At 44.3% G+C, this 26,910-nt stretch overlaps 1 protein-coding gene across 1 annotated transcript in view; it reads left to right on the top strand.

Moving 5' to 3' along the window:
- The first annotated feature begins 209 nt into the window (after nt 1-209).
- The window catches only part of XYLB (xylulokinase), a 154,209-nt gene continuing 127,508 nt past the window's right edge, over nt 210-26,910 (top strand). Inside the window, exons 1-4 of the mRNA XM_070726388.1 lie at nt 210-377; nt 4,008-4,136; nt 6,362-6,427; nt 10,646-10,718. Of these exons, the coding sequence (XP_070582489.1) occupies nt 4,041-4,136; nt 6,362-6,427; nt 10,646-10,718 (235 nt within the window). The 5' untranslated portion in view covers nt 210-377; nt 4,008-4,040. The remainder of the gene's footprint in view (nt 378-4,007; nt 4,137-6,361; nt 6,428-10,645; nt 10,719-26,910) is intronic.

The following is a 26,910-nucleotide window of genomic DNA, read 5'->3' as shown; positions in this document are numbered from 1 at the left end:
GAACCACAGTATGTCTTCTATCATTTTTCTGTCATGTATTATTACCCATTATCTGCCTGTCTACCGGAATGGTTTATAGTTTTCAAAAAAGGTATTTTGATTCAGGTATATAATTATAGAAGGAAACCAAGAAGAATTTTTTTTAGAAAAAGCCTTTTCTTTCAGCAGTAAATAATTGTTGTAATCTCACCTTTGCTTGTATTATTCAGCGCTGGTGGTTTGCACATTTATCATCATTGAATGGGAATCATAACATCAACCTCTTTTCTTTATTTTTCCTAACTTAACAGCAACACGGAAGTGTCTATTGGAAAGAAGGAGCGAGCTCCGTTTTGCAAAATTTATCACCTCTTCTTCCTTTACATCAATCACTGAAGGTAACCATCTCCAGAGTTTTTTCCGAGGAAGTTAGAAGTTGTTCTTGCTCACTAACCTTAACACTGATTGATCTTAGAAAACCGCAGAAGCTGCTTTATAGTTTTCTTGGCTAAGAACAAATGCAGCTGAGACTACATCACAAGTTGATGGATTTTCCTTTAGATAGACCAGGTGATACGTTCCACATTCACTCATTTAAGAAAGAAAAGAACAGGGGGGAAATTGATGGTTTCTTGTCTCCATCTTCATAAAATAAAATTGTGACATGCTGATGTCATTATTTTTTTTCCAGGCAAGAATTTTTTTTAATTTTTCACTCCAATCACATATACAAAATAACATACCATCAATCTGAAAATACATTACAATAATTATTTCTCTTAATTTTGATATTCATGACCCATCCAATGCTGCCTCCAATGCAATTGACATCTGGACAAGAATAATTACTCAAATTTCTTGTGTGTATTTTAAGTGCTATTAACTAGTACAACTTTTAAATGGCTTCTTTTCTAATCAAATCTAGTCATTTAGGCCAGTGTTTCCCAACCTTTTTTGAGCCGCGGCACATTATTCATGTTTTCAAAATTCTGGGGAACACTGAAGGGGGGGGCGGGGGGGCTAAAGAAAAGTTTGGACAAAAAAAATATCTCTTCCTCCATTTCACTCTATTTCTCCCTCCCTCTTTCTCTCTCTTCCTTCCTTCCCTTCTTTCTCTCCATCCCTCTTTCTTTCTTTCTTCCTCTCTTTTTTGCTCTCTTTCTCTCTCCCTCCTTCCCTCCCTCTATGTCTTTCCCTCTCCCTCCTTCCCCCCTTTCTTTCTCTCTCTCTCTTGCTTTCTTTCCCTCTCTTTCTCTTGCTTTCTTTCTCTCATTCTCTCCCCCCTCCTTTTTCTCTCTCTCTCTTTCTCTCTCGTTCACCACGCCAGCAACAGAGAGAAAAAGAAAGAGCGAGAGAGAGCCGGAGAGAGAGTGGAGTGCGCAGCAGCCATCAGCCTCCTCGCCCTCCCAGACGTCCCCAGCGCCCGGCCTCGCGCCGCCTCCCGTTAGCCCGGCCGAAAGCCACACAGTCCCGGACTCCCGGATTGCTCGCTTCTCCGGCCAGCGCGGCGCTTTCCTGGGCAGATGGCTTTGCTGACCGGAGAAACGAGCGATCCGGGAGTCCGGGACTGTGTGGCTTTGCGCCATGAAGAGAAAACGGCAGCAGGGAAAAGTCGGCCGTTTTCTCTTCATGGCGCAAAGCCACACAGTCCCGGACTCCCGGATTCCTCGCCCCAAGGCAGGAGGCGGTGGCGGAGAAGAGTGGGCGGATCGGGCGGGCAATGGGGCAGGACGGAGAAGCCAGGGGCGCGTTTGGCCGGAGGCACCGTGGGGAGGCAGGGGCAGGGAGGTGCGGCAGTAGGAGTAAAGGGAGCCGCGGCTGCCCCTGCCTCCCCACGGTGCCTCCGGCCAAACGCGCCCCTGGCTTCTCCGCCCTGCCCCATTGCTCGCCCGATCCGCCCACTCTCCTCTGCCGCCTCTCGCTGCGGCACACCTGACGGTGTCTCGCCGCGGCACACCAGTTGGGAAACGCTGATTTAGGCCATAGTGCGTCAATATTCTCCATATATTCTTGACAATAGTTTCATGATATTTATTATCATTACTTTCATAATAATTGCCCTTAAAGATGAAAAACAAATATTCCGAATCATGTCAGCTAAATCCTAAACTTATCTAACTATTATATGGATCAAGGAGTGTAGAAGAAACATCATTCTTTTTTGTGTGTAAGTTTTATTGTGTTCAATAAATAATTGTTGAGGGAAAAAATGTGGTGCATTATTTTCTGGGCGACCCTCATTAGTTACCTTTGTGCTGGTTCACTTCCTCCTGCGCAGTAGCAAAAAATCAGAAAAAAAGGGGAAAAAAGATGGCATCTTCTACAGACTTGCACCAACCAATCTGGTTCTGTGACGTCATTGTGACATCATCAGTGGGTTGCTACTGGCTCAAGTGAAGTGGTCCGAATCGGAAGGAACTTACCTCTCCTCCTGATGGTGTTTTTAATTGTATTAAGTGACCCAGATAGGGTTCATTTTCTATACAATTAATCCTCGACTTACAACCACAATTGGGACTTATCCTCTTTTTTAAATAAAATGAAATATTTTTTCTTTTTAAAAACTCAAAGCAACGCCAATTTAAAAGCATGCTCCAAAAGAGGTGGGGTTTTTTTTTAACTCAGCAGGAAGAACATTTTAAAGAGATGCAGTGACTAAGGGACAGTTTGGCTCTAAATCAGGGGTCTCCAACCTTGGCAACTTTTATGGCTTGTGGACTTCAACTTCCAGAATTCTGCGACTTAAAGTCCACAAGTCTTAAAGCTGCCAGGGTTGGAGACCCCTGTTCTAAGTCATTACAAGCCAAATCTCTGTCAACATTTTTTCTCAAACATTCCTTGAAAATATTCCATATATATGAGAATCATTTCACTCCAAACATTCTTTTGACCTTTTATTATTTCTTTTGGTTTGCCCGTATTGTTTTAAATTTTTAAATTTGTTAAATTGAATTTTAATATTTCATGCTTTTGTATCTATCCTCTTATACTATTGTAAGCCGCTTAAAATTACTCATAACAGTTAAGACATGTGGCATACTAAATAAATAAATGAACAAACAAACAAACAAACAAACAAACAAACAAACTGTAAATTAAAAAATAAACAAATAAATCTTGTTGTAAGCCACCCCGAGTCTCAGGAGAAGGGTGGCATAGAAATCGAATTAATAATAAAATAAAATAAATTAAATTAAAATAAAATAAATAATAAAATAAAATAAATAATAAAATAAAATAAAATAAATAAAATAAAATAAAATAAAATAAAATAAAATAAAATAAAATAAAATAAAATAAAATAATAAAATAAAAAATAAACTGTCTTGCTTAGCAACAGAAATTTTGGCCTGAATTGCAATAGTGTCTTGGGTACTATCTGTATTGTCTTAAACAGGTGTTTCTCAAATAGTGGGGTGAGCCACTCTGGAGGAGTGCAGAGCAATGCTGGTGTGTGTTTGTGTGTGACTCCCGGGAACGTGCTTTTTTGCCATAGGGAGTAGGGGGGTGCATTTGCATTTAAACAATAGCACACAGCACAGAGCAGGAGATATGAAGTGCAAATAACAAACTCTTAAGAGACACCATGGAAAATTATTTAACAGAGATGAAAAGAAAGGAGGAGAGAGACGGAGACAATGAGGCAAATGTAAGTCTCCTGAAAGCTAAGACAAGTAAATATGATGAAGCATATGTAGCACTTGGCTTCACTGTGACTATGGTGGGAAACGAAGAAAGACCGTTATGTTTACTGTGTCTAAAAATGTTGGCAGCAGATGGCATGAAGCCAAAGAAATTAAGGCATCTCTTAAACACATTACACCCAAACCACACTGATAAGCCACTTAACTTTTTTCAGCGAAAACATGCTGAATATTGCAAACAATTGTCCTGGCGGAGAGTTGGGGGGCCGTAAAATGTTTACTTCTTCCTGGGGAGGGTGTAACAGGAAGTAATTGAGAAACATGGTGTTAAACCAACTTGCAACTTTGTTGGCTGCTCTGCTGTCTCTTCCTTGTTTCCAACAGAATTGCTTTTCTGTCAGCAACAGTCCAATCTGGATGGATTCCAGCACAAGTGCCCAGTGTAATTCTCTGGAAGAAAAGGTGGGAGGGGCTCAGAAATTAGCCGACATCACTGGCTCCCGAGCATATGAGGTGAGACCTTTGAGAGAAGACAGTAGAGGAGGTAACCCAGAAGGTCTAAGGTGAACATTATCTAAGACTCCTTTTCCAGTGTTGTCCCCACAAAGCTGGGGCCTCCAAAGCACAGCCATGGTGCACTGCCGGGACATTACCTAATTGCAACTGGGCCACCAATAAGCCAATAAGTTCATTTGTGAACTTCCGGTTGGCCTGTTGGGCCATTTCTCGCTTTCTTCAGGCTTTAAGAGGCTTTCCTGAGGTCTGGAGAGAACGAAAATGGCCAAAAAGAAGGCTGAAAACTCAGTTGGTAAGCGCACTGGAGCTGACAAAGGGCAATTCCTCGCGTGTCCTTAGATATGGCTCCGCGTGCCACCTGTGGCAGGTGTGCCATAGGTTTACCATCACTGGCCTAGGCAGTAACTGTTCCATCACCCCAAATAATTTGCACATACTGTTCCATGTACAAACACATTCTTGTTGCCCATTTCACCTCTGATATGAACGGATCATTCCTGAAAATTTTTGAAATTTTGGTTAAATGTCCCGAAAGATTATTTCCCATGATTTATTGTTTCTGAAATATTTATTGTGTATACACAGATACAAATACAGTAGTACCTCTTCCTACGAACTTAATTCGTTCTGTGACCAGGTTTGTAAGTAGAAAAGTTCATAAGAAGAAGCAATTTCCCTCTTTGGAATCAATGTAAAAGCAAATAATGCATGCAGCCCCATCCCCAAAGTCACCCCTTTTGCCTTGCGCCGCTTGGAATCCCCGCCTCCAGGCTTCCATTGCCAGCCGAAGCACCCATTCTTGTGTTGCTGGAATTCCCCTGAGCCTCCCCTCGCTGGGAATCCCTGCCTCCAGACTTCCGTTGCCAGCCGAAGCGCCTCTTCTTGCATTGCTGGGATTCCCTGAGCCTCCCCTCGCTGGGAATCCCTGCCTCCAGACTTCCGTTGCCAGCCGAAGCGCCCGTTCTTGCATTGCTGGGATTCCCCTGAGCCTCCCCTCGCTGGGAATCCTTGCCTCCGGACTTCCGTTGCCAGCCAAAGCGCCTGTTCTTGCATTGCTGAGATTTCCTGAGCCTCCCCTCGCTGGGAATCCCTGCCTCCAGACTTCCATTGCCAGCCGAAGCGCCCATTCTTGCGTTGCTGGGATTCCCTGAGCCTCCCCTCACTGGGAATCCCCGCCTCCGAACTTCCGTTGCCAGCCAAAGCGCCCATTGTTGCGTTGCTGGGATTTCCCTGAGCCTCTCCTCGCTGGGAATCCCTGCCTCCGGACTTCCGTTGCCAGCCGAAGCGCCTGTTCTTGCGTTGCTGGGATTTCCCTGAGCCTCCCCCCACTGGGATTCAAAGCAGGGCTGGCAAAAATGAAAGGAATCCCAGCGAGGGGAGGCTCAGGGGAATCCCAGCAACGCAAGAACAAGCGCTTTGGCTGGCAACGGAAGTCCAGAGTGGGGTTTCCCAGCGAGGGGAGGCTCAGGGAAATCCCAGCAACGCAAGAACAAGCGCTTCGGCTGGCAACGGAAGTCCGGAGTGGGGTTTCCCAGCGAGGGGAGGCTCAGGGAAATCCCAGCAACGCAAGAACAAGCGCTTCGGCTGGCAACAGAAGTCCAGAGTGGGGTTTCCCAGCGAGGGGAGGCTCAAGGGAATCCCAGCAACGCAAGAACAAGCGCTTCGGCTGGCAACGGAAGTCCAGAGTGGGGTTTCCCAGCGAGGGGAGGCTCAGGGGAATCCCAGCAACGCAAGAACAAGCGCTTCGGCTGGCAACGGAAGTCCAGAGTGGGGTTTCCCAGCGAGGGGAGTCTCAGGGAAATCCCAGCACTTCGGCTGGCAACGGAAGTCCGGAGGCGGGGCATCCCAGCGGTGGCGGCTCGGGTTCGTAAGTTGAAAATAGTTCGGAAGAAGAGGCAAAAAAATCTTAAAACACCGGGTTCGTATCTCCAAAAGTTTATTAGCAGGGGCGTTCGTAAGAAGAGGTACCACTCTACATACATATTGTGGGGAAATCTATTTTTTAAGTTGCCTTTTAAAACTCCAGGTGAGTTAAACATTTCACCTGTCAGTGCATTTTCATCTGTTTCATGCCTGTTGCATCTGAACCGCAACTGCAGTGATGCCTTTAATAAATTAAAATATCCAGGGTGCAATGCCCTGAGCTCATTATGCTGAGTTAATTATTATTGACTCCATTTGCAATTTGTGTTCCTAAATATTGGCCGCCTGTCCTTTCTCAGCGTTTTACAGGGAACCAGATAGCGAAGATTTACAACCGGGATCCTGAAGTCTATGCACAGAGCGAGGTTTGCTAATCTGCTCGTTTATTGGGAATCATCACTAATTCAGATGATATTATGGTTTGCAAGGGGAACTCATCACAATGCTTGTACAAATTACATTAGCATAAATACGGTAACAAAAAGCCCCCCCATTAAACAGAAAAGAGACCCATCAAAGAAGGTTCAGTGAAAGTGGCTGCTGAAACAGCATCAGCATTAATCTGAGTGCTTATTACAGTGATCCCTCGAGTATCGCGAGGGTTACGTTCCAAGACCCCTCGCGATACTCGATTTTTCGCAATATAGTGGTGCGGAAGTAAAAACACCATCCGCGCATGTGCGCCCTTTTTCCATGGCCGTGCATGCGCAGATGGTGGAGTTTGCGTGGGCGGCGGGGAAGACCCAGGGAAGGTTTCTTCGGCCGCCCAGCAGCTGATCTGCTCGGCAGCGCCGCAGCAGCGAGGAGCCGAAGATCCGGGTTTCCCCGCTGCCCACGCAAAGGGGAAACCCCAATCTTCGGCTCCTCGCTGCTGCAGCGCTGCCGAGCAGATCAGCTGCTGGGCGGCTGAAGAAACCTTCCCTGGGTCTTCCCCGCTGCCCACGCAAAGGGGAAACCCCGATCTTCGGCTCCTCGCTGCTGCGGCGCTGCCGAGCAGATCAGCTGCTGGGCGGCCGAAGAAACCTTCCCTGGGTCTTCCCCACCGCCCACGCAAAGGGGAAACCCCGATCTTCGGCTCCTCACTGCTGCGGCGCTGCCGAGCAGATCAGCTGCTGGGCCGCCGAAGAAACCTTCCCTGGGTCTTCCCCGCCGCCCACGCAAAGGGGAAACCCCGATCTTCGGCTCCTCACTGCTGCGGCGCTGCCGAGCAGATCAGCTGCTGGGCGGCCGAAGAAACCTTCCCTGGGTCTTCCCCGCCGCCCACGCAAAGGGGAAACCCCGATCTTCGGCTCCTCGCTGCTGCCCGCCCGCCGCCCGCCGCTCGAGAGCAAGAGGGGGAGAGATAGAGAAAGAGAGAGAAGGAAAGAAAGAGATGAGAGAGGGAGGAAGAGAGTGTGAGAGAGGAAGAAGCAAGATAGAGAGAGAGAGAGAGAAAGAAAGATGAGAAAGGAAGAGAGTGACGTCATCGGGTGGGAAAAATCGCAATATAGCGTTTCGCGAAGATCGAGATCGCGAAAATCGAGGGATCACTGTATTAGCTATTTTCTTAACATAGGGCATGCTCTCATGCCAGAAACGCAATTCTAGATAGGATTCCTTCGCCTATAGAAAATGGGGGGAGATTAGAGATGGGGATTATTAACTGATGAATTTATCCTCCTGCTCTTTAAAAAAAAAAAAAAAAAAAGTTTAGCTGCCTCTTGCAATGCAATTCCAAAAATGCATTGCCAACAAGAAAGAAAGTGTTGCTATTTTTCTGCATTGGTTTTTGATCAAGGGTGACTTTCAAAATGCATCAGGTCTGAGAATGGTGCATGGCATTCACGGAGGGTAGAGCAGTGTTTCCCAACCTTTTTTGAGCCGCGGCACATTATTCATATTTTCAAAATCCTGGGGAACATTGAACCGGGGGGGGGGGGCCTAAAGAAAAGTTTGGACAAAAAAAAAATCTCTCTCTTCCTCCCTTTCGCTCTATTTCTCCCTCTTTCTCTCCCTTCCTTCCCTTCTTTCTCTCTCTCCATCCCTCTTTCTTTCTTCCTCTCTTTTTTGCTCTCTTTCTCTCTCCCTCCTTCCCTTCCTCTATGTCTTTCTCTCTCCCTTGCTCTCTCTCTCTCTCTGTCTCTCTTGCTATGTCTGTCTTTCTTTCTTTCTCTCTCTCTCTCGACTGACTGCGAGCGGGAGCCCTGACAGCGGCAGCTGGACGTGCTGCTGGACGCCGTAGATGCCAGCCCCGCAGCGCCAGCATGTACGGTGTCCAGCAGCCCGTCCAACCGCCACCGTCGGTGCCTCCACCTGGAGCTCCCTCTCGCCGCCGCCATCTCCCCGCGACTGCCTGAGGCCGCTGCAGCCGGCAGCCTCCCGCTCCCACCGCCAGTGCCCTCCCACCGGGCCCCAAAGGACACTTGCCGCTGACGCCAGAGAAGCTCCCGCTGGGCGGAGCGCTGCCGATGCCTCCGACCTGGAGCTCCCACTCGCAGTTGTCCCCCGGCTCCTGCCCGATGCCGCGGTTTCTGGCGCTCTCCTGCTGGGCCCCAAAGAAGGAAGGCGGGAAAAAGGAGGCTTGAAGAATGAAGCTCTCCTTTTTCCTGCCTTCCTTCTTTGGGGCCCAGCAGGAGAGCGCCGGAAACAGCGGCATCGGGCAGGAGCTGGGGGACAGTGCGAGTGGGAGCTCCAGGTTGGAGGCACCGGCACCGGCAGTGCCCCGCCCAGCTGGAGCTTCCCTAGGAGCTTCGCGGCACACCGGTTGGGAAATGCTGGGGTAGAGGATAGGGGCAAATGACAAAAGTGATCCCAATATGGCATATATACATATACCCTGTTTCCCCGAAAATAAGACGTACCCCGAAAGTAAGGCATGTCAGGGGTTTTGCAGAATTTGCTAATATAAGGCACCCCCCGAAAATAAGACGTAGTCAAGTTTACATACGGTACGGTGGAAAAACGATACGGTACCATTCAAAGCTGTTCATAGCGGTACCGTAATAATGTGGCGTCCACTGCTGGTCCCTTCCATCGCTTTGTACCGTCCAGTACAGCAGACACAGTCTGCTGCTGTCTCACCGCCATTACAGTCTCCACTACAGTGCGTAGACTGTAGTTCCTCTGGTGGCCGGAAGCTGCAATAGCAGGAGTATACTGTTGTACCATATAAGTGCCGTCGTTTGTGTGTGTGCGTGCCATACTGACAGGTACCGTACCGTAATCAATGTACTGTATGGTACATTTTCTTTGGGGGTGTCAGCTTTTCTGCCTGTGAATTTGTCTTATTTGAGAAATATAAGGCACCCCCCGAAAATAAGACGTAGCACAACTTTTGGAGCAAAAATTTATATAAGACAGTGTTTTATTTTCGGGGAAACGCAGTAGAATTTGTTACGATATTGCATGCTGGAATCTTAAGAACTGAGCCCGCACAATTTTACTTATTTATTATTTAATTTATCAAACGTACGTTTGTGATGGAATATAGTGGGCTGGATTTCCAGGAAAAAGAAGGCAAAGAGGAATATTAAGGGTCCAGAATAGTTCGTGTTAGAGAAAGAGAGTGAAGAGAGTAATGGGGTGTGAGTTGATTTTAATAAGTAACATAAACTTATAGAAACATAGAAATATAGAAGATTGTCTGTAAGTAGGGGAATAAATCATGGTTTACTGCATGGCTTAGCACCATTTGGAAACCCAGTTATAGCGCAGGACTCTAGTCTCATCTGTTCTTAGGTGACTTCAACTAACAGGAGCTGTTTTTGTAGCCTCCTTGCTTCTTCATCTTTTTTTAAAATGACAGGTGCCATGAATATAGCTAGACTCCCTTTTTTCCCCCTCCCAGTATAAAATAATGTAGACAAGACAAGCTTATTGTTATCTATTTACTTACTTGATCCCTATCCAGCCTTTATTACTTTATAAGTAACTCCAGACGTTGAGTATACATAATACTTTCCCCTCATAACAACAACCTGTTTTAAAGATTTTCTTTTCAGTTTTTTTTAAAAAAACCCATAGGTTTGTACATGTAAGAGAGAGGGGGGGAGGGATGAAGAGAGAGAGAGAGAGAGAGGGAGGAAGGGAGAGGGAGGGAGGGAGGGAGAGAGAGAGAGAGAGAGGGAGGAAGGGAGAGAGAGAGAGGGAGGGAGAGAGAGAAAGAGGAGAGAGAGAGGGAGGAAGGGAGAGAGAGAAAGAGAGAGAGAGGAAGGGAGAGAGAGGGAGGGAGGAAGGGAGAGTGAGAGGGAGGGAGAGAGAGAGAAAGAGAGAGGGAGGAAAGGAGAGAGAGAGAGGGAGGAAGGGAGAGAGATAGAGAGAGAGAGGGAGGGAGAGAGATAGAGAGAAATAGAGAGAGAGAGATGGGCAGGTTTCTGTTAGTTTAGTCTTATGCAACGCTTCAAAAAAAAATCAAAGTAAGGTCTTGCAACAATTAAGCCCTCTGAGATCCTCTTTCAGAATTTTAAATACTTGACAAGCTCAATGGGAGTTCCTTCCAAAACATCCCATTTGGAATTGTCCGTGAAAGAGAGATACATGTCATGCAATTATTGGCTTGCTTGCTTTTTCGTTCGTTGACTTCTTTTTTCTTTTTCTGCCTCCAGAAAATTTCCTTGGTGAGCAACTTCGCAGCCTCTCTCTTCCTAGGGGCCTATGCTCCCATAGATTATAGTGACGGTAAGTGACATGCGCTCTTTTTTTTCCTAATGGGTTCAACCCTACACTGAATTGTAGGAGAGAACAGCCACAGTTGGGATGTCGTCTTTTGGGGTGAAAAAGAAGCCACTCATAAATAGTGAGAGTCCTTGAAGTATGAAAGCAGGCCCTTATAATTGTGGCCCTAAGTCCTCAACTTAGGGCCACAATTGAGGCAAAAATGCATGTTGCTAAACAGTGAAAGGCTACCAAAATTTTTAATACCACATTTTAGGCGTAGCTTATGCAAGACACCCTGCATTTTCTTTCAACATCTTTCAGTGCAAATTGGGTGCTTTGGGGTGGAGCTTCTTTTTTGCTACCCCACGGTGTCCGTCCCCCCGTCCAGGCAGTAGCCCACCCCTGTCGCTAAGGGGTAAGTGAGTGAGAAATTTGTTAAGCGAGTTCTGCCCCACTTTAAACCTTTTCTTGCCACATTTGTTAATTGAATCATTGCAGCTGTTAAATTAGTAACATGGCCGTTACTACGTTTTTCGGAGTATAAGATACACTGGAGTACAAGACGCACCTAGATTTTAGAGGTGGAAAACGAGGAAAAAAGTATTCCGAACCAAATGGTGCAATAATATATTATTTAATAAAATACCAAGGAAGCAGAATACTTTTTACAAACATGTACACTTTTTTACAAACTTCAAACTTAACAGCCTTAAGGCTAGTGGACTTCAACTCCCAGAATTCCTCCTCCTGCATGCTACACGGGGTAATTAGAAGGCAAAAACAGTTCCATCTTTGCAAAAAAAATGGCTGTTTTTTTGCAAAACTAGGGTCATTTTTGCCTTCTCCCAATCCCCAAGAGCTCTCTGCAAACAGTGGGGTTTTGGGACAGCAAAAATGGCTGCATTCGGTATATAAGACGCACCGACATTTCCACCCTCTTTTAGGGGGGCAAATGTGTGTCTTATACTATGAAAAATATGGTAAGTGATTCTTGTTCCCCCATGGTCTTTACTTGTCAAAAGGTCCCAAAAAGTGATCACATGACCCCGGAACATTGAGACCATCATAAATGTGAGTCGGTTATCAAGTAGCCAAAGATAAATCACATGACCGTGGGGATGCTGCGATGGTTATATGTGTGCAAAATAATCAAAGGTCACTTTTTTCGGTGGTGTTGCGACTTTATTGCAAAGTAAAGAAAAGTGGGATTGACAGTAACACAACAAGATGGATTGAAAACTGGCTGACCAACTGCACCCAACGAGTAGATTAGATTAGATTAGATTTATTGGATTTATATGCCGCCCCTCTCCGCAGACTCGGGGCGGCTCACAACAATGGCAAAAACAGTACATAGTAACAAATCTAATATTTAGCAATCTAAATTACAGTTTTAGGTTAAAAAAAGATTCATAAAAGCAACCCCAATATATATAAAAAAACAAGCACACAATCAATCATACACCAAAACAACATGGGCAAGGGGGAGATGTTTCAATTTCCCCATGCCTGACGGCAGAGGTGAGTTTTAAGAGGTTTACGAAAGGCAAGGAGGGTGGGGGCAATCCTAATCTCTGGGGGGAGCTGGTTCCAGAGGATCGGAGCCAGCACAGAGAAGGCTCTTCCCCTGGTTCCCGTCAGACGACATGGTTTAGTTGATGGGACCCAGAGAAGGCCAACTCTGTGGGACCTAACCGGTCACTGGGATTCGTGCAGCAGAAGGCGGTCCCAGAGATATTCTGGTCCGGTGCCATGAAGGGCTTTATAGGTCATAACCAAGACTTTGAATTGTGACCGGAAACTGATCGGCAACCAATGCAGACTGCGGAGTGTTGGAGTAATATGGGCATACTTAGAGAAGCCCATGATTGCTCTTGCAGCTGCATTCTGCACGATCTGGAGTTTCCGAACATTCTTCAAAGGTAGCCCCATGTGGAGAGCATTACAGTAGTCGAGCCTCGAGGTGATGAGGGCATGAGCGACTGTGAGCAATGACTCCCGGTCAATGGGTCTAGGTCCACATGGAGAGAGGTAGGCAGCGGGGCACCACAGAAATCTATGACTGAGCCAGTACTCTTTAATATATTTATCAATGACCTAGATGAGGGAATAGAGAGGGAATTAATTAAATTTGCAGACGACACCAAGTTGGCGGGAGTGGCCAATACCCCAGAGGATAGGCTCAGAATACAGAAAGATCTAGACAGACTTGTACAGTGGGCCCAAACAAAAGTATCCAGAAAGTTCAATGTAGAGAAAAGTAAAATCCTGCATCTAGGTTAAAAAAAACCCAAAACATATATACAAACTGGGTGAAACCACACTTGCCACAAGTGACTGTGAAAGGGATCTCGAAGTCTTGGTGGATAACCAACTAAATATGAGCCAACAATGTGCAGCAGCGGCTAAAAAAGCCAACACAATCTTAAGCTGCATCAACAGGGGGATACACTCCAAAACTAGAGAAGTATTAATACCACTCTATAATGCCCTGGTCAGACCGCACCTGGACTATTGCATCCAGTCCTGGTCACCACACTTCAAAAGAGACATAGAAACTCTGGAAAAGGTACAGAAAAGAGCAACCAAAATGATAAGGGGACTAGAAACCAACTCATATGAAGAGAGACTGCGGGAACTGGCCATGGATAGCCTAGTGAAAAGAAGGGCCAGGGGGGACATGATAGCAGTCTACAGGTACTTGAGGGGTTGCCACAGAGAGGAGGGGGTCACTCTATTCTCCAGGGCATTAGAGGGCCAGACGAGGAACAATGGTTGGAAGCTGACCAAGGAGAGATTCAACCTGGAAATAAGGAAGAACTTCCTGACGGTCAGAGCGATCAAGCAGTAGAACGGCCTGCCAGTGGAGGTTGTGAATGCCCCAACTCTAGACACATTCAAGGGGAGATTGGACTGCCATCTGGCTGGGGAGGTGTAGGGTTCCCTGCTTGAGCAGGGGGTTGGACTTGATGACCTGCAGGGTCCCTTTAATCTCTACTAAAATAAGTAAGTAAGTAAGTAAGTAAGTAAGTAAGTAAGTAAGTAAGTAAGTAAGTAAGTAAGTAAGTAAGTAAGTAAACAAACAAACAAACAAACAAACAAATAAATGCAAACATACATACATACATACATACATACATACATACATACATACATAAATACATGCTTTGAATGGCCATTAAGTGCTAACTTTTGTAAGTAGAGGACTACTTCTATTCTGCTTAGTTAAGTAGGTCAGTGTGTTTAAATGGATAAACATTAACCTCATTTTAACTTCAATTAATATACATGTTGATCAAATCTGTTTTTCCCCATTAAACCCACTTCCTTCTTTGTGGTTTGAGCCCTTGGCTCTGAATCCAAAATGTGTCTTTCGAGACTTCTGGCTAAACCTTTTTTTTCCCCTCTGAAGCTTTCTGGGCTGGCTGGCTTTGTAGAAAAGTGTGTCAGGCTACAAAAACGTTGTGGTTCTTCCAAGAAGATGTATTTATTGTTTTGTTCCTTTTTGGTGTCGCCCTTTTTTCTTGGAAGTGTCTTAACACAGCCAGAGCCTAAATGGTGGTGTCCCTTTTTTTTCTCTTCTGGATTCAAGTTTTTTTTTATTTTATTGTGTAAGATCAGGAGAACATTAGACTAAGCCTGCTAAATCGCTTCCTCCTAATCCAACGTTTGTTTTCATAGTACCCAGCAGATGGAAGCATTTCACACTTTTGCTACTCTTTCTCTGCAATTAATATTAAGAGGCGTGCTACCTTCAAACCAGAAGTAACAATCAGACTAGGTCAGTGATGGCGAACCTATGGCACGGGTGCCACAGGGGGCAGGAGTAGCCAAACCCACTGGCACGCAAGCTGCTCTCTACATGGGGCTGCCTTTGAAAAGTGTTTGGAAACTTCAGATCGTGCAGAATGCAGCTGCGAGAGCAGTCATGGGCTTCCCTAGGTATGCCCATGTCACACCAACACTCCGCAGTCTGCATTGGTTGCCGATCAGTTTCCGGTCACAATTCAAAGTGTTGGTTATGACCTTCATGGCACCGGACCAGATTATCTCAGGGACCGCCTTCTGCCGCACGAATCCCAGCGGCCAGTTAGGTCCCACAGAGTGGATCTTCTCCGGGTCCCGTCAACTAAACAATGCCACTTGGCGGGACCCAGGGGAAGAGCCTTCTCTGTGGCGGCCCCGGCCCTCTGGAACCAACTCCCCCCAGAGATTAGAATTGCCCCCACCCTCCTTGCCTTTCGTAAGCTACTTAAAACCCACCTCTGCTGCCAGGCATGGGGGAATTAAGATTTCTTCTCACCCTAGGCCATTACAACTGTATGCACGGTATGTTTGTAGGTATGTTTGGTTTTATATATTAAGGGGTTTTAATTTACTTTTAGTATTGGATTTTATTGTATATTGTTCATGATTGTTGTTAGCCGCCCTGAGTTTTCGGAGAGGGGTGGCATATAAATCCAATAAAACTTGAAACTTGTAACTTGTTGCCCTAGCTCAGCTCCAATGTGCATGTGTGTGCCAACCAGCTGATTTTTGGCTTGCATAGATGCTCTAGGAGGGCGTTTTGGGCTTCCAGAGAGCCTGCAGGGGGATGGGGGAGGGCGGTTTTACCATCCCCTGGCTCCAGAGAAATCCTTGGAGCCTGGGGAGGGTGAAACATGAGCCTACTGGGCCCACCAGAAGTTGGGAAATGGACATTTTCCGGCCTTCAGAGGGCCTCCAGGCGACGAGGGAAGCTGTTTTCGCCCTCCCCAGGCATTGAATTATGGGTGTGGGCACTCACGCATGCACAATAACGCATACCCACACTCTTTCGGCACCCGAGGAAAAAAAGGTTTGCCATCGCTGGACTAGGTAGTAAAAGTATATCTCGACTTAACAATAGCTTGTTTATATAGTGACTTTTTGAAGTTAACAAAGCTGCTGAAAAAAAGAGAGCATCTTTCATAGGTAATGACTGTTACAGCATTCTCACGGGCATGTGATTAAAATTCAGACATTTGGCAACACACTGGTACGTATGACAGTAGGAGTGACCCAGGGTCATGTGATAAAAGTTTTGCAAACTTTTGACGAACAAGGTCAATGGGGGAAGTCAAATTCACACCCGCGTATTATTACCGTAACTTAACAACTGCAGTGGTTCGCTTAACAGATTTTGTAGCCACAAAGGTTGTAAAATGGAGCAAAATTTACTTAAGAACGGTCTCACTTAACAACAGAAATGAGGGGCCAGGGGTGGGCTACTGCCCGGATGGGGGGAGGTTCTTCCTTATTTCCAGGTTGAATCTCTCCTTGGTCAGCTTCAGTCAGCCGTTGTTCCTCGTCCAGCCCTCCGGTGCCCTGGAGAATAAAGTGATCCCCTCCTCTCTGTGGCAACCCCTCATATACCTGTAGATTGCTATCATGTCCGCTCTGGCCCTCCTTTTCTCTAGGCTATCCATGCCCAGTTCCCGCAGTCTCTCTTTGTAAGTCTTGGTTTCTAGACCCCTGATCATTTTGGTTGCTCTTTTCTGCACCTTCTCCAGAGTTTCAATGCCTTTCAATGCCTTTTTTGAAATGTGGTGACCAGAACTCAACATATAAGTGTCAGTGCTATTGCTACTATTTGGTTTACATTTAATGCAAGCCATTATTGCTTTGCTAATTACCTTTCAATCCTGATGAAGAAGGAACCATGCATAACATTTGCATTGGTAATGAGGCTACTCAGTTGGTATTTAACCATAACTAAAGATAAGAGGGAATGTCTTCTGGAAGAGAATGCTATTAAAAAAAAAAAATACCCGGTGTAAACTCCACCGGACAATGTGTATCACAGATGGACAATTTGGAAAGAAGTTTAATCCATTTCCATGAGAATGCAAATTTCCTCCTATAGAATGTTTTGCGATTCTGTTGATTGATTTTTATTTATTTTTGTGGAAAGAAGTGCCCTGAAGCATTAGGCATATTTTTGTTTATTCTGTGTGGGGTTTTTTTCAAAGCAAGAAACTTGAGACTAATCGACTTAAATGTGTCATTTGATTTATTGTGCTTTCTGAATCAACTTCAAGTAACATCCTTCTAGGCTGGAGATGTATTAATTTCCTACTCATGAATCCACTGTCCACCGAATCCTCAAAGTGATTCAATTTGCCTCTGACTCTGATTATTTCTTTATTGCTCTGTTCTTTGGCAAAGTTAAAAAACAGAATTGGGAAATAACCATTTAGAATAGAATAGAATTCTTTATTGGCCAAGTGTGATTGGACACACAAGGAATTTATCTTTGGTGCAGATGCTCTCAGTGTATATAAAAGAAAAAGATACATTTGTCAAAAATCATGTGGTATGACACTGAATGATTGTCATAGGGGTCAAATAAGCAATGAAGAAACAATCAATCTTAATAAAAATCTTAGGATACAAGCAACAAGTTACAGTCATACAATCTTAAGTGGGAGGAAAAGGATGATAGGAATGATGAGAAAAAACTAGTGCAAATAGAAGTGCAGACTTAGTAAAAAGTTTGGCAGTGTTGGGGAAATTATTTGTTTAGTAGAGTGATGGAATTTGGGGAAAAAACTGTTCTTGTGTCTGGTTGTCTTGGTGTGGAGTGCTGTGTTGTGACATTTTGAGGGTAGGAGTTGAAACAGTTTGTGTCCAGAATGCGAGGGGTCAGTAAATATTTTCACTGCCCTCTTTTTGACTCGTGCTGTATACAGGTCCTCAATGGAAGGCAGGTTGGCAGCAATTGTTTTTTCTGCAGTTCTGATTCTCCTCTGAAGTCTGTGTCGGTCCTGTTGGGTTGCAGCACCGAACCAGACAGTTATAGAGGTGCAGATGACAGACTCAGTGATTCCTCTGTAGAACTGTATCAGCAGCTCCTTGGGCAGTTTGAGCTTCCTGAGCTGGCGCAGAAAGAACATTCTTCGTTGTGCTTTTTTGATGATGTTTTTGATGTTAGGTGACCAGTTTAGGTCTTGAGATATGATAGAACCTAGAAATTTGAAGGTCTCTACTGTTGATCCTGTGTTGTCTAGTATTGTGAGAGGTGGAAGGGTTTCTCCTAAAGTCTACCACCATTTCTACGGTTTTGAGTGTGTTCAGTTCTAGATTGTTCCAGTCACACAACAGGGATAGTTGTTAACTTTAACAGAAGAGGCACTCATGTGATTCAGGTTGCTATAAAGAATCTTACTTTTCTGATCCATCAATTATTATTGCAAGGAAGTAACAAAAGGGACGAGAGGCAGTTTGGTCTAGGGCAGTGATGGTGAACCTTTTTTGGTTCCTGTGCCAAAAGGTTTTGTGTGTGTGTGTGTTTGCTAACATGCATGCATGTGTCCACACCCCTTCCCTCCTCCCCCCTGCTCCCCCCTCCTCCCACATGCACACAGGCTTACAACATATAAAAAAACCCCAATATTTATTTATTTATTTATTTATTTATTTATTTATTTATTTATTCATTCATTCATTCATTCATTCATTCATTCATTCATTCATTCATTCATTCATTCAGTCATTCAATTTTTATGCCGCCCTTCTCCTTAGACTCAGGGCAGCTTACAACATGTTAGCAATAGCACTTTTTAACAGAGCCAGCCTATTGCCCCCATAATCCAGGTCCTCATTTTACCCACCTCGGAAAGATGGAAGGCTGAGTCAGCCTTGAGCCGGTGATGAGATTCGAACCGCTGACCTGCAGATCTACAGTCAGCGTCAGTGGCCTGCAGTACAGCACTCTACCTGCTGCGCCACCCCGGCTCTATATAGCAGTGTTTCCCAACCTTGGCAGCTTGATGATATTTGGACTTCAACTCCCAGAATTCCCCAGCCAGCAAATGCTGGCTGGGGAATTCTGGGAGTTGAAGTCCAGGTATCTTCAAGTTGCCAAGGTTGGGAAACACTGGTATATACAATATAAATATCTAACATCCAATTAATTTAACTAAAAACCCTAATAACATTAAAAAGCACTCATTCCCATTTGAAGAACAGACATTTGCTTGACAACTGTGGGTTTGCTTAACAACCACTGCAGAAAAGATTGTAAAATTGGGTCAGCCACAGGACCAACCAGTTTTACAATTGTCATTAGTTACGACTGCCGAAGAGGCTCCATTACAGTTGTAAGTCGAGGATAACTTTAGCATGCTCTGGGCTTTATGGTAGTATGCCATTCAAGAACTGACAAGGGGTGAACCTCCTTAATGTTTGAAAATCAGCTAAGAGGAGCCAGGTGTATTAAACGCATATACTTGGTGTTTGCTGTAATCCTATTCACATAAGTCCATCTCTGTTTCTGGGCTTGCTTCAGCAATAAATCAATAGGGCTTGCTGGGAGATAGTGTATCCTTTCTATCCATTTATTGAGTTTCTTTGTTCATCTGCTGATTGAATCTACTTTTCAACCAGTCACTGACCCTGATTTGTATTTGTTGATGAATCCTGAGCTGGGAAACGATGCTTTCTTGTTATTTTGTAGTTACACACAGTGGCTGCAAGGAACTGGACTTGACGGATGGCCTTCGGTGTGAATCTTTGGGGCATTGCTCCATTAGAATGGTAGTTAATTAATGCTGAACTGAGAAGAATGGGTCTTTCCCACTTTTTTGATCTTGCGTATGTGTGTATTTTTCTCTCACACACATGCACGCTCATAAAGAACAAAATTCACAGGAGGTTAAAATAAAATACACTGAAAATACATTCCCTCTGATTAAACTGTTGGGCAACGTGTCCTGAAAAATTAAGCAAGGGGTGATTCCACTATAGCAGGGGTCGGCAACCTTAAACGTTCAAAGAGCTATTTGGAGCCATTTCCCACAGAAAAGAAAACACCGGGAACCACAAAACCCTTTTGACACCTGAAATGAACATAACACAGTATATATCGGTTTTTTAACCTTTATGCTATGCGTATAAAAAAAATGTGTTGCATTGATGAAATCAACAGAGAAAACACATTTTGATTTCTGCGTGCAACAAAACATAGAAACATAGAAGTCTTGATGGCAGACAAGACGCTTAAATGATCAAGAAGATACAAAATTTTATGAAACGTGGAAGAAAATTTATATATGGATAAATAAGAAAAAAATAATAGAAAATTTAGATATAAATGTGTAACTGTTTTGGTAAGGATAAGATTTTTTTTTTTTGGTTATAGTAGTGCTAGATAAATAAAGTTTGGTTTTAGAAATATAATAGAATTAGGTTATATATTAAGAATCATTATGAGAAGAATTCTTTTTTTAAAAAAATGAAAAGTTTAACAAGTCATTTTTTCTAATATTCAATTATATACTTAATTATGTATTCTTTTTTCTGTCTTGAAATTTATACTTTCGGATAAGCGGGGAATTTACATCCCCACCTTTTTATGTTAAATGTATGTATGTCTGTTTGTTCATTTTACGAAAATTAATAAAAAGATTATTTAAAAAAAAAAAAGAAGTCTTGACGGCAGAAAAAGACCTCATGGTCCATCTAGTCTGCCCTTATACTATTTTCTGTATTTTATCTTAGGATGGATATAAGTTTATCCCAGGCATGTTTAAATTCAGTTACTGTGGATTTATCTACCACGTCTGCTGGAAGTTTGTTCCAAGGATCTACTACTCTTTCAGTAAAATATTATTTTCTCATGTTGCTTTTGATCTTTCCCCCAACTAACTTCAGATTGTGTCCCCTTGTTCTTGTGTTCACTTTCCTATTAAAAACACTTCCCTCCTGGACCTTATTTAACCCTTTAACATATTTAAATGTTTCGATCGTGTCCCCCCTTTCCCTTCTGTCCTCCAGACTATACAGATTGAGTTCATTAAGTCTTTCCTGATACGTTTTATGCTTAAGACCTTCCACCATTCTTGTAGCCCGTCTTTGGACCCGTTCAATTTTGTCAATATCTTTTTGTAGGTGAGGTCTCCAGAACTGAACACAGTATTCCAAATGGGGTCTCACTAGCACTCTATATAGCGGGATCATAATCTCCCTCTTCCTGCTTGTTGTACCTCTAGCTATGCAGCCAAGCATCCCGTTTGCTTTCCCTACCGCCTGACTGCACTGCTCACCCATTTTGAGACTGTCAGAAATCACTACCCCTAAAACCATTTTGAACTCTGAAAAAAAAGGGTCAAAAAGCTCAATAAGTTATGTTCCAGCGGGTGTTGCACATTGGAGGTTGTGATGCATATTTTGAGCAACAGAGCCACAGCAGAGGGATGAAAGAGCCACGTGTGGCTGCAGAGCCACGGGTTGCGACCCTTGTGCTATAGGATGGTTCAAGCCATGTGCTTAGGACAGTTGTCCTTTGCCATTAGTATTCATTATTAATTATTTTTGTCAGAAAATAATTGCCTCCAGAATAAAAAAAAACCAGGTCATCCTTACAACCGCAATTGAGCTCAAAGTTATTGTTGCTAAGTTTCTAAGTTTCTAAGTTTCTAAGCGGCCCCTTTTATCACCTTTCTTGCCACAGTTGTTAAGTGAATCATTGCAGCTGTTAAAAAGTTAGCAGTACAGGTAGTCCCCGGGTTACGTCATCCTCGACGTACGCCGTTTCCAGGGACAGCTTCGAATTTTCCGCCGCCGCCACCACCTCCGTTCGGGCGAAGGGATCTCCGTGGTAGGCGGCGGCTTCGGAGACCCCGCGGAGATCCCTCGCCCGAAAGGAGGCGGAGGCGGCTTCAAGGGACCAACAGCTGGTCCTTCTCGGCGCTGCGTTGCTGTAGCCTCTGAGGCTGCCCAGCACGGAGATCCCCTCGCCCGAGCGGAGGTGACGGCGGTGGGAGCCTCGGAGGCTGCAGCAACACAGCGCCAAGAAGGACCGGCTGTTGGTTCCTTGAAGAAGCCGCCGCCGTGTAAGTCGGAATATTCATGTAAATCGGAATATTCCGACTTACACCAAACTCGGCTTACAACGTGCCGTGAGAACGGATCCCCGTCGTAAGTCGGGGACTACCTGTACGTTGTTAAATGAACGAGGCTTTCCCCATTGACTTTTTTAGAAGGTTGGGGATCCCAGGATTCTCCAACAGTCATAAATAAAAAGCAGTTGCCAAGCGGCCCAATTTTGATCATGTGACTATGAGGATAGTACAAAGTTTGCGAGAGTGAAAATTGGTGGCCAGTTTTTTTCAGTGCCCCTCGTAACATGAAAAATGGTCGTAAGTCACTTTTTTTCCAGTGCCATTGTAAATTTGAACAGTCGCTAAGTGAGCTGCTGTAAGTTGAGGACTTGCGTTAGCATGCAGCATGGAAAAGGAGAATAGAGGGCTAATTTGCATACTGGTATATAGTTGGTTTGGGCAGTTGGAAGGGAGAATTCTTTTCATTGGTATGTTGGTAGTTGGTGAATCTGCATCACAGAACAGATGGACTCTCTTAATGTTAGAGTTCATGAGAGCATATATATATATATAATGTTCATAGAAAGAATATTTAGGATTAGGGTAGGATCTAAATGAAGTACAAGGACTGTGTATATATGTTATTACAGTGTTCCCTCGATTTCCGCGGGGGATGCGTTCCGAGAACGCCTACGAAAGTTGAATTTCCGCGAAGTAGGAGATGCGGAAGTAAATACACTATTTTTGGCTATGAACAGTGTCACAAGCCTTCCCTTAACACTTTAAACCCCTAAATTACACTTTCCCATTCCCTTAGCAACCATTTAGATTATTACTCACCATGCTTATTAATTAAAGTTTATTTTTAAAAAAAATTATTAAAGGTGGACGAAAGTTTGGCGATGACACATTACGTCATCGGGCAGGAAAAACCGTGGTATAGGGGGAAAAACCGCAATGTATTTTTGAATTAATATTTTTGAAAAAACGTGGTGTAGGCTTTTTGCGAAGTTCGAACCCGCGAAAATCGAGGGAACACTGTACTTGAGAAGAGAAGTATAGTTCTGCTATAAAACATAAAACAGTTTATATTGGAGTCACTGTATTTATGTGCCCAATGTACATTGTGTTGCACAATTCTGCTATGATAATATGTACTCTACTAAGTGAAGAATATTACTTAAAACATACATTTCATAGAAAGCTAACAACTTGCTAGGGAAGAGCTTCCTTAACTTTGTTTTCCTCACTGAAGTTATCTAAACATTGTTGTCTCTTGCCCTTTCCTCCTGGGAATCCCACCGCAATTCGATTTGCAAGCCCAACTTGACTTGCAGTCAAGAACCCTTTCAGTAGCTTCCTATAACAGGAGTCTCCAACCTTGGCAAATTTTAAGAACCATGGACTTCAACTCCCAGAATTCCTCAGGCAGCTTTGCATTTATAAGCTTGGCTGGCTGAGGAATTCTGGGAGTTGAAGTCCACAGGTCTTAAAGTTGCCAAGATTGAAGACCCTTGCTCTATAAAGTTCGAATATTTACCCTCTCAAAGGCCATTTGAGAAATAATTGCCCTTCAAATGAGGTATTGATGCAAGGATTCAGCAGCAAATCAATTTGAAGCTGACTAAAAGATCGGTTAGACTAGAAATTAATTTATCTCTGTTCCTAAATTTTTCACGGGAGATCATTTCCTTCTAAGGGCTAGGGATGCTTGTAATGTCTTCACATATTTCATGAGATGGGCCAACTGGGTTTGGTACTAACTAAATTTCCAAAACCAAGTTCAGTGGCCAATTAATGGGAGATAGTGGAAGAATGTTCTGTACTTCTGGCTAGCCTTTTAATAACTTTTATTAGTCATAAATAATGCCTCCAGATTCCTGATTTAGGGCTCTTCCACAGTTCAGATTAAAATGTTAGGAAATAATAATAATAATAATAATAATAATAATAATAATAATAATAATTTATTAGAGTTGGAAGGGACTTTTTAGGTCATCTAGTCCAGCCCCTGGCTCAAGCAGGAGTCCTTACACCATTTTGGACAAATGGTCATCCAATCTCCTCTTGAAAGTCTCAAGTGTTGGAGTTCTTACAACCTCTGGAGGCAAGCTGTTCCACTGGTTGATTGCTCTCACCGTCAGAAAATTCCTCCTTATTTCCAGGTTGAATCTCTCTTTGGTCAGCTCTCGCTTTGATTTGAGAAGTACAGTGGTACCTTGGTACTCAAATGCTTTGGTTCTCGTACATTTCGGATAACGAAAAAAAAATTTGGCAAAAATTTCCTTCGGTATCTGAACAAAAATTTGGATACCGAACAGCCACAGAAAATTTTGTTCATTATCCGAAATGTTACTGCCGGGGGCTCCTGCAATCCCAGCAGCTTCAGGGGGCTGAGGAGCTCTATAAGAGCTCCAAGCTGCAGGAAGGGTGGGGGTGGCTGCAATCCCGGCAGCTTTGGGGGGCTCCTTTCCTCATTGCTTCCTCTTATTATCTGTAAGCAGCTGCAAAAACTTTCTCCTTCCCGGTGGCGGCAACGGCAGCGGCTTCCTGTCAAGGAGCAACAGCGCCGGGAACGTCACATGATGAAGGGAAGCTGCTGGAGCGGTGGCAACTGCTGAGATGGCTCCGGCGGCTTCCCTTCATCACGTGACGTTCCCGGCGCTGTTGCTCCTCGAAGGGAAGCCGCCGCCGTTGCCGCCGCTGGGAAGGAGAAAGTTTTTGCAGCTACTTACAGGTAATAATATGAAGCATTGAGGAAAGGAGCCCCCCAAAGCTGCCGGGATTGCAGCCGCCCCCACCCTTCCTGCAGCTTGGAGTACCGAATTTATTTATCCCATAGGAAATAAAGAAAATAGATTTAATTGGTTCCCAGCGAGTTAACGGGCTGGGAACCAATTATATCCATTTCCATTATTTCCTATGGGATAAATAAATTCGGTACTCGACCAAATCGGTTCTTGACCACACTTCTGGAACGAATTGTGGTCGAGAACCGAGGCACCACTGTACTTGAATGATGGACACACAGTTTTAGTCAAGGGTCGCTTTTGTCAAGATTGGATGTCTCACATAAACAAACAAAATAGGGTGTCTTCAGTGAAGGCCTAACAAAAAGTTTACTACCACACTATGGGTGCGGCTTATGCAGGATGCCCTGCATTTTCTTTCAACATCTTTCAATGCAAATTGGGTGCTCTGGGGTGGAGCTCCATTTTCACTACCCCACTGCGTTCCTTCCCCCCTTCCGGGCAGTAGCTCACCCCGGTATCTTAAACCAAATGTACCTTTTCCTAAGATTATGCAGCAGTTCAGAAAACATCCATTATTATTATTTATTAAATTTGTATGCCGCCCCTCTCCGTAGACTTGGGAAAATGCTCTCAGGAAAGATGCAGCTGCTTTAATGAGACTGCTTACTCAGCTTACTATAAATTAGTTTTATTATTTGTATAATTGTATTTTGTTCAACTCTTTATTAGGATCATAGAGGGAAGTTTCTGCTTGTATATCACTCTGAGATTTCACTTTTATTCTTGTCAAGCAAAGCAAAGATTTTATTTCGTTTAACAATGATAAAATTTCTGGCTGCTGCAGACTTGCAGATGTGCTGTGTTTTCTTTTGCCATTTCTCATTCAACATGCTGAGATGCCAAGTCATTTGGCTCCTCTTTCTAGTACTGTTTCAACACTTCTGGTCAACTTTAACTGAGCAGAGTTGAGAGAGTTTCTTGTCTTGATAGAATGGAGATTAAGACCTAATGAATAAACACTTTCTTTCAAAATAAATGAAAACCTAACATTACAAAGTGCTGTAATAAGAATAAAAACTAGTACATTCCTTTTGTTATATAGCAGTGATGGCGAATCTATGGCACGGGTGCCATAGGAGGCACTTTAAGCCATATCTGCTGGCACACAAGCCGTTGCCCTAGCGCAGTTCCAACATGCATGTCTGTGCCAGCCAGCTGATTTTGGGCTCTCAGAGGCTCTGGGAGGACGTTTTTAGCTTCCAGAGAGCCTCCAGGGAGATGGGAAGGGCGTTTATCTCTTCCCAAGCTCCAGGGAAGCCTTTGGAGCATGGGAAGAGAGGAACACGAGCCTACTGGGCCCACCAAAAGTTGGGAAACAGACCATTTCCAGCCTCCAGAGGGCCTCTGGGGGCAGAGTAAGCTTTTTTCGCCCTCCCCGGGCATTGAATTATGGGTGTGGGAACTCACACATGTACGATAGGCACCCAAGGAAAAAAAGGTTCGCCATCACTGTTATATACAAATAGAAGTTCGTAGTAGTTAAATATACTATTATGTATAGTGTTCTAAGTACAGTGGTACCTCAGCTCTGGAACGCCTTGGTTTTCGTACATTTCGGATACCGAACAAAATTTTCTGCAAAAATTTGCTTCGGTATCCAAACAAAAATTCAGATACCAAACAGCCATAGAAAATTTGGTTTATTATCCGAAATGTTACCATTTAATAGCCACCCAGTCTCTATAGTCTAACGACTCCAAGCTGCAGGAAGGGTTGGGGCGGCTGCAATTCCGGCAGCTTCAGGGGGCTCCTTTCCTCAGTGCTTCGTCTTGTTACTTGTAGGCAGCTGCACCAACTTTCTCCTTCCTGGCGGCAGTGGCGGCGGCGGCTTCCCTTCGAGGAGCAGCAGCCCTGGGAACATCACGTGATGAAGGGAAGCTGCCGGAGCCATCTCAGCAGTTGCCGCCACTCCAGCGGCTTCCCTTCATTACGTGACGTTCCCGGCGCTGCTGCTCCTCGAAGGGAAGCCGCTGCCGCTGCCCCCGGGAAGGAGAAAGTTGGTACAACTGCCCACAGGTAACAAGACGAAGCACTGAGGAAAGGAGCCCCCCGAAGCTGCTGGTATTGCAGCCACCCCCACCCTTCCTACAGCTTGGAGCGGTTAGACTATAGAGCTCCTCCGATTTTTATCCCATAGGAAATAAAGAAAATAGATTTAATTGGTTCCCAGCGAGTCAATAGGGGCTGGGAACCAATTAAATCCATTTCCATTATTTCCTATGGGATAAATTAATTCGGTACTCGACCAAATCGGTTCTCGACCACACTTCTGGAACGAATTGTGGTCGAGAAACGAGGTACCACTGTACAGTACATCCTATGACCACAATAGAGCTAGGGATTGAGGTTGTAGGTCATGCTGACTGTTAAGTAGGTCATAATACGACTGACCTGATTTTAGAATATTTGGAATAGGAAAGGAAGTTGTTAAATGATTCACCATGGGCATTAAGCAAATCCACAGTCATTAATTGAATGCTATAGTTATTAAGCGAACCTATTATCTGCAATAGGCGTTTTTAGCATAAACTTGAAGTAAACTCTTTTTCAGGCAAAAAA

This window comes from Erythrolamprus reginae, chromosome Z (assembly GCF_031021105.1).
Source record: "Erythrolamprus reginae isolate rEryReg1 chromosome Z, rEryReg1.hap1, whole genome shotgun sequence".
In the NCBI taxonomy this organism is placed as follows: Eukaryota; Metazoa; Chordata; class Lepidosauria; order Squamata; family Dipsadidae; genus Erythrolamprus; species Erythrolamprus reginae.
Note: the sequence above shows the minus strand (reverse complement) of the source record. Positions and strands in the feature narration are given on the sequence as shown.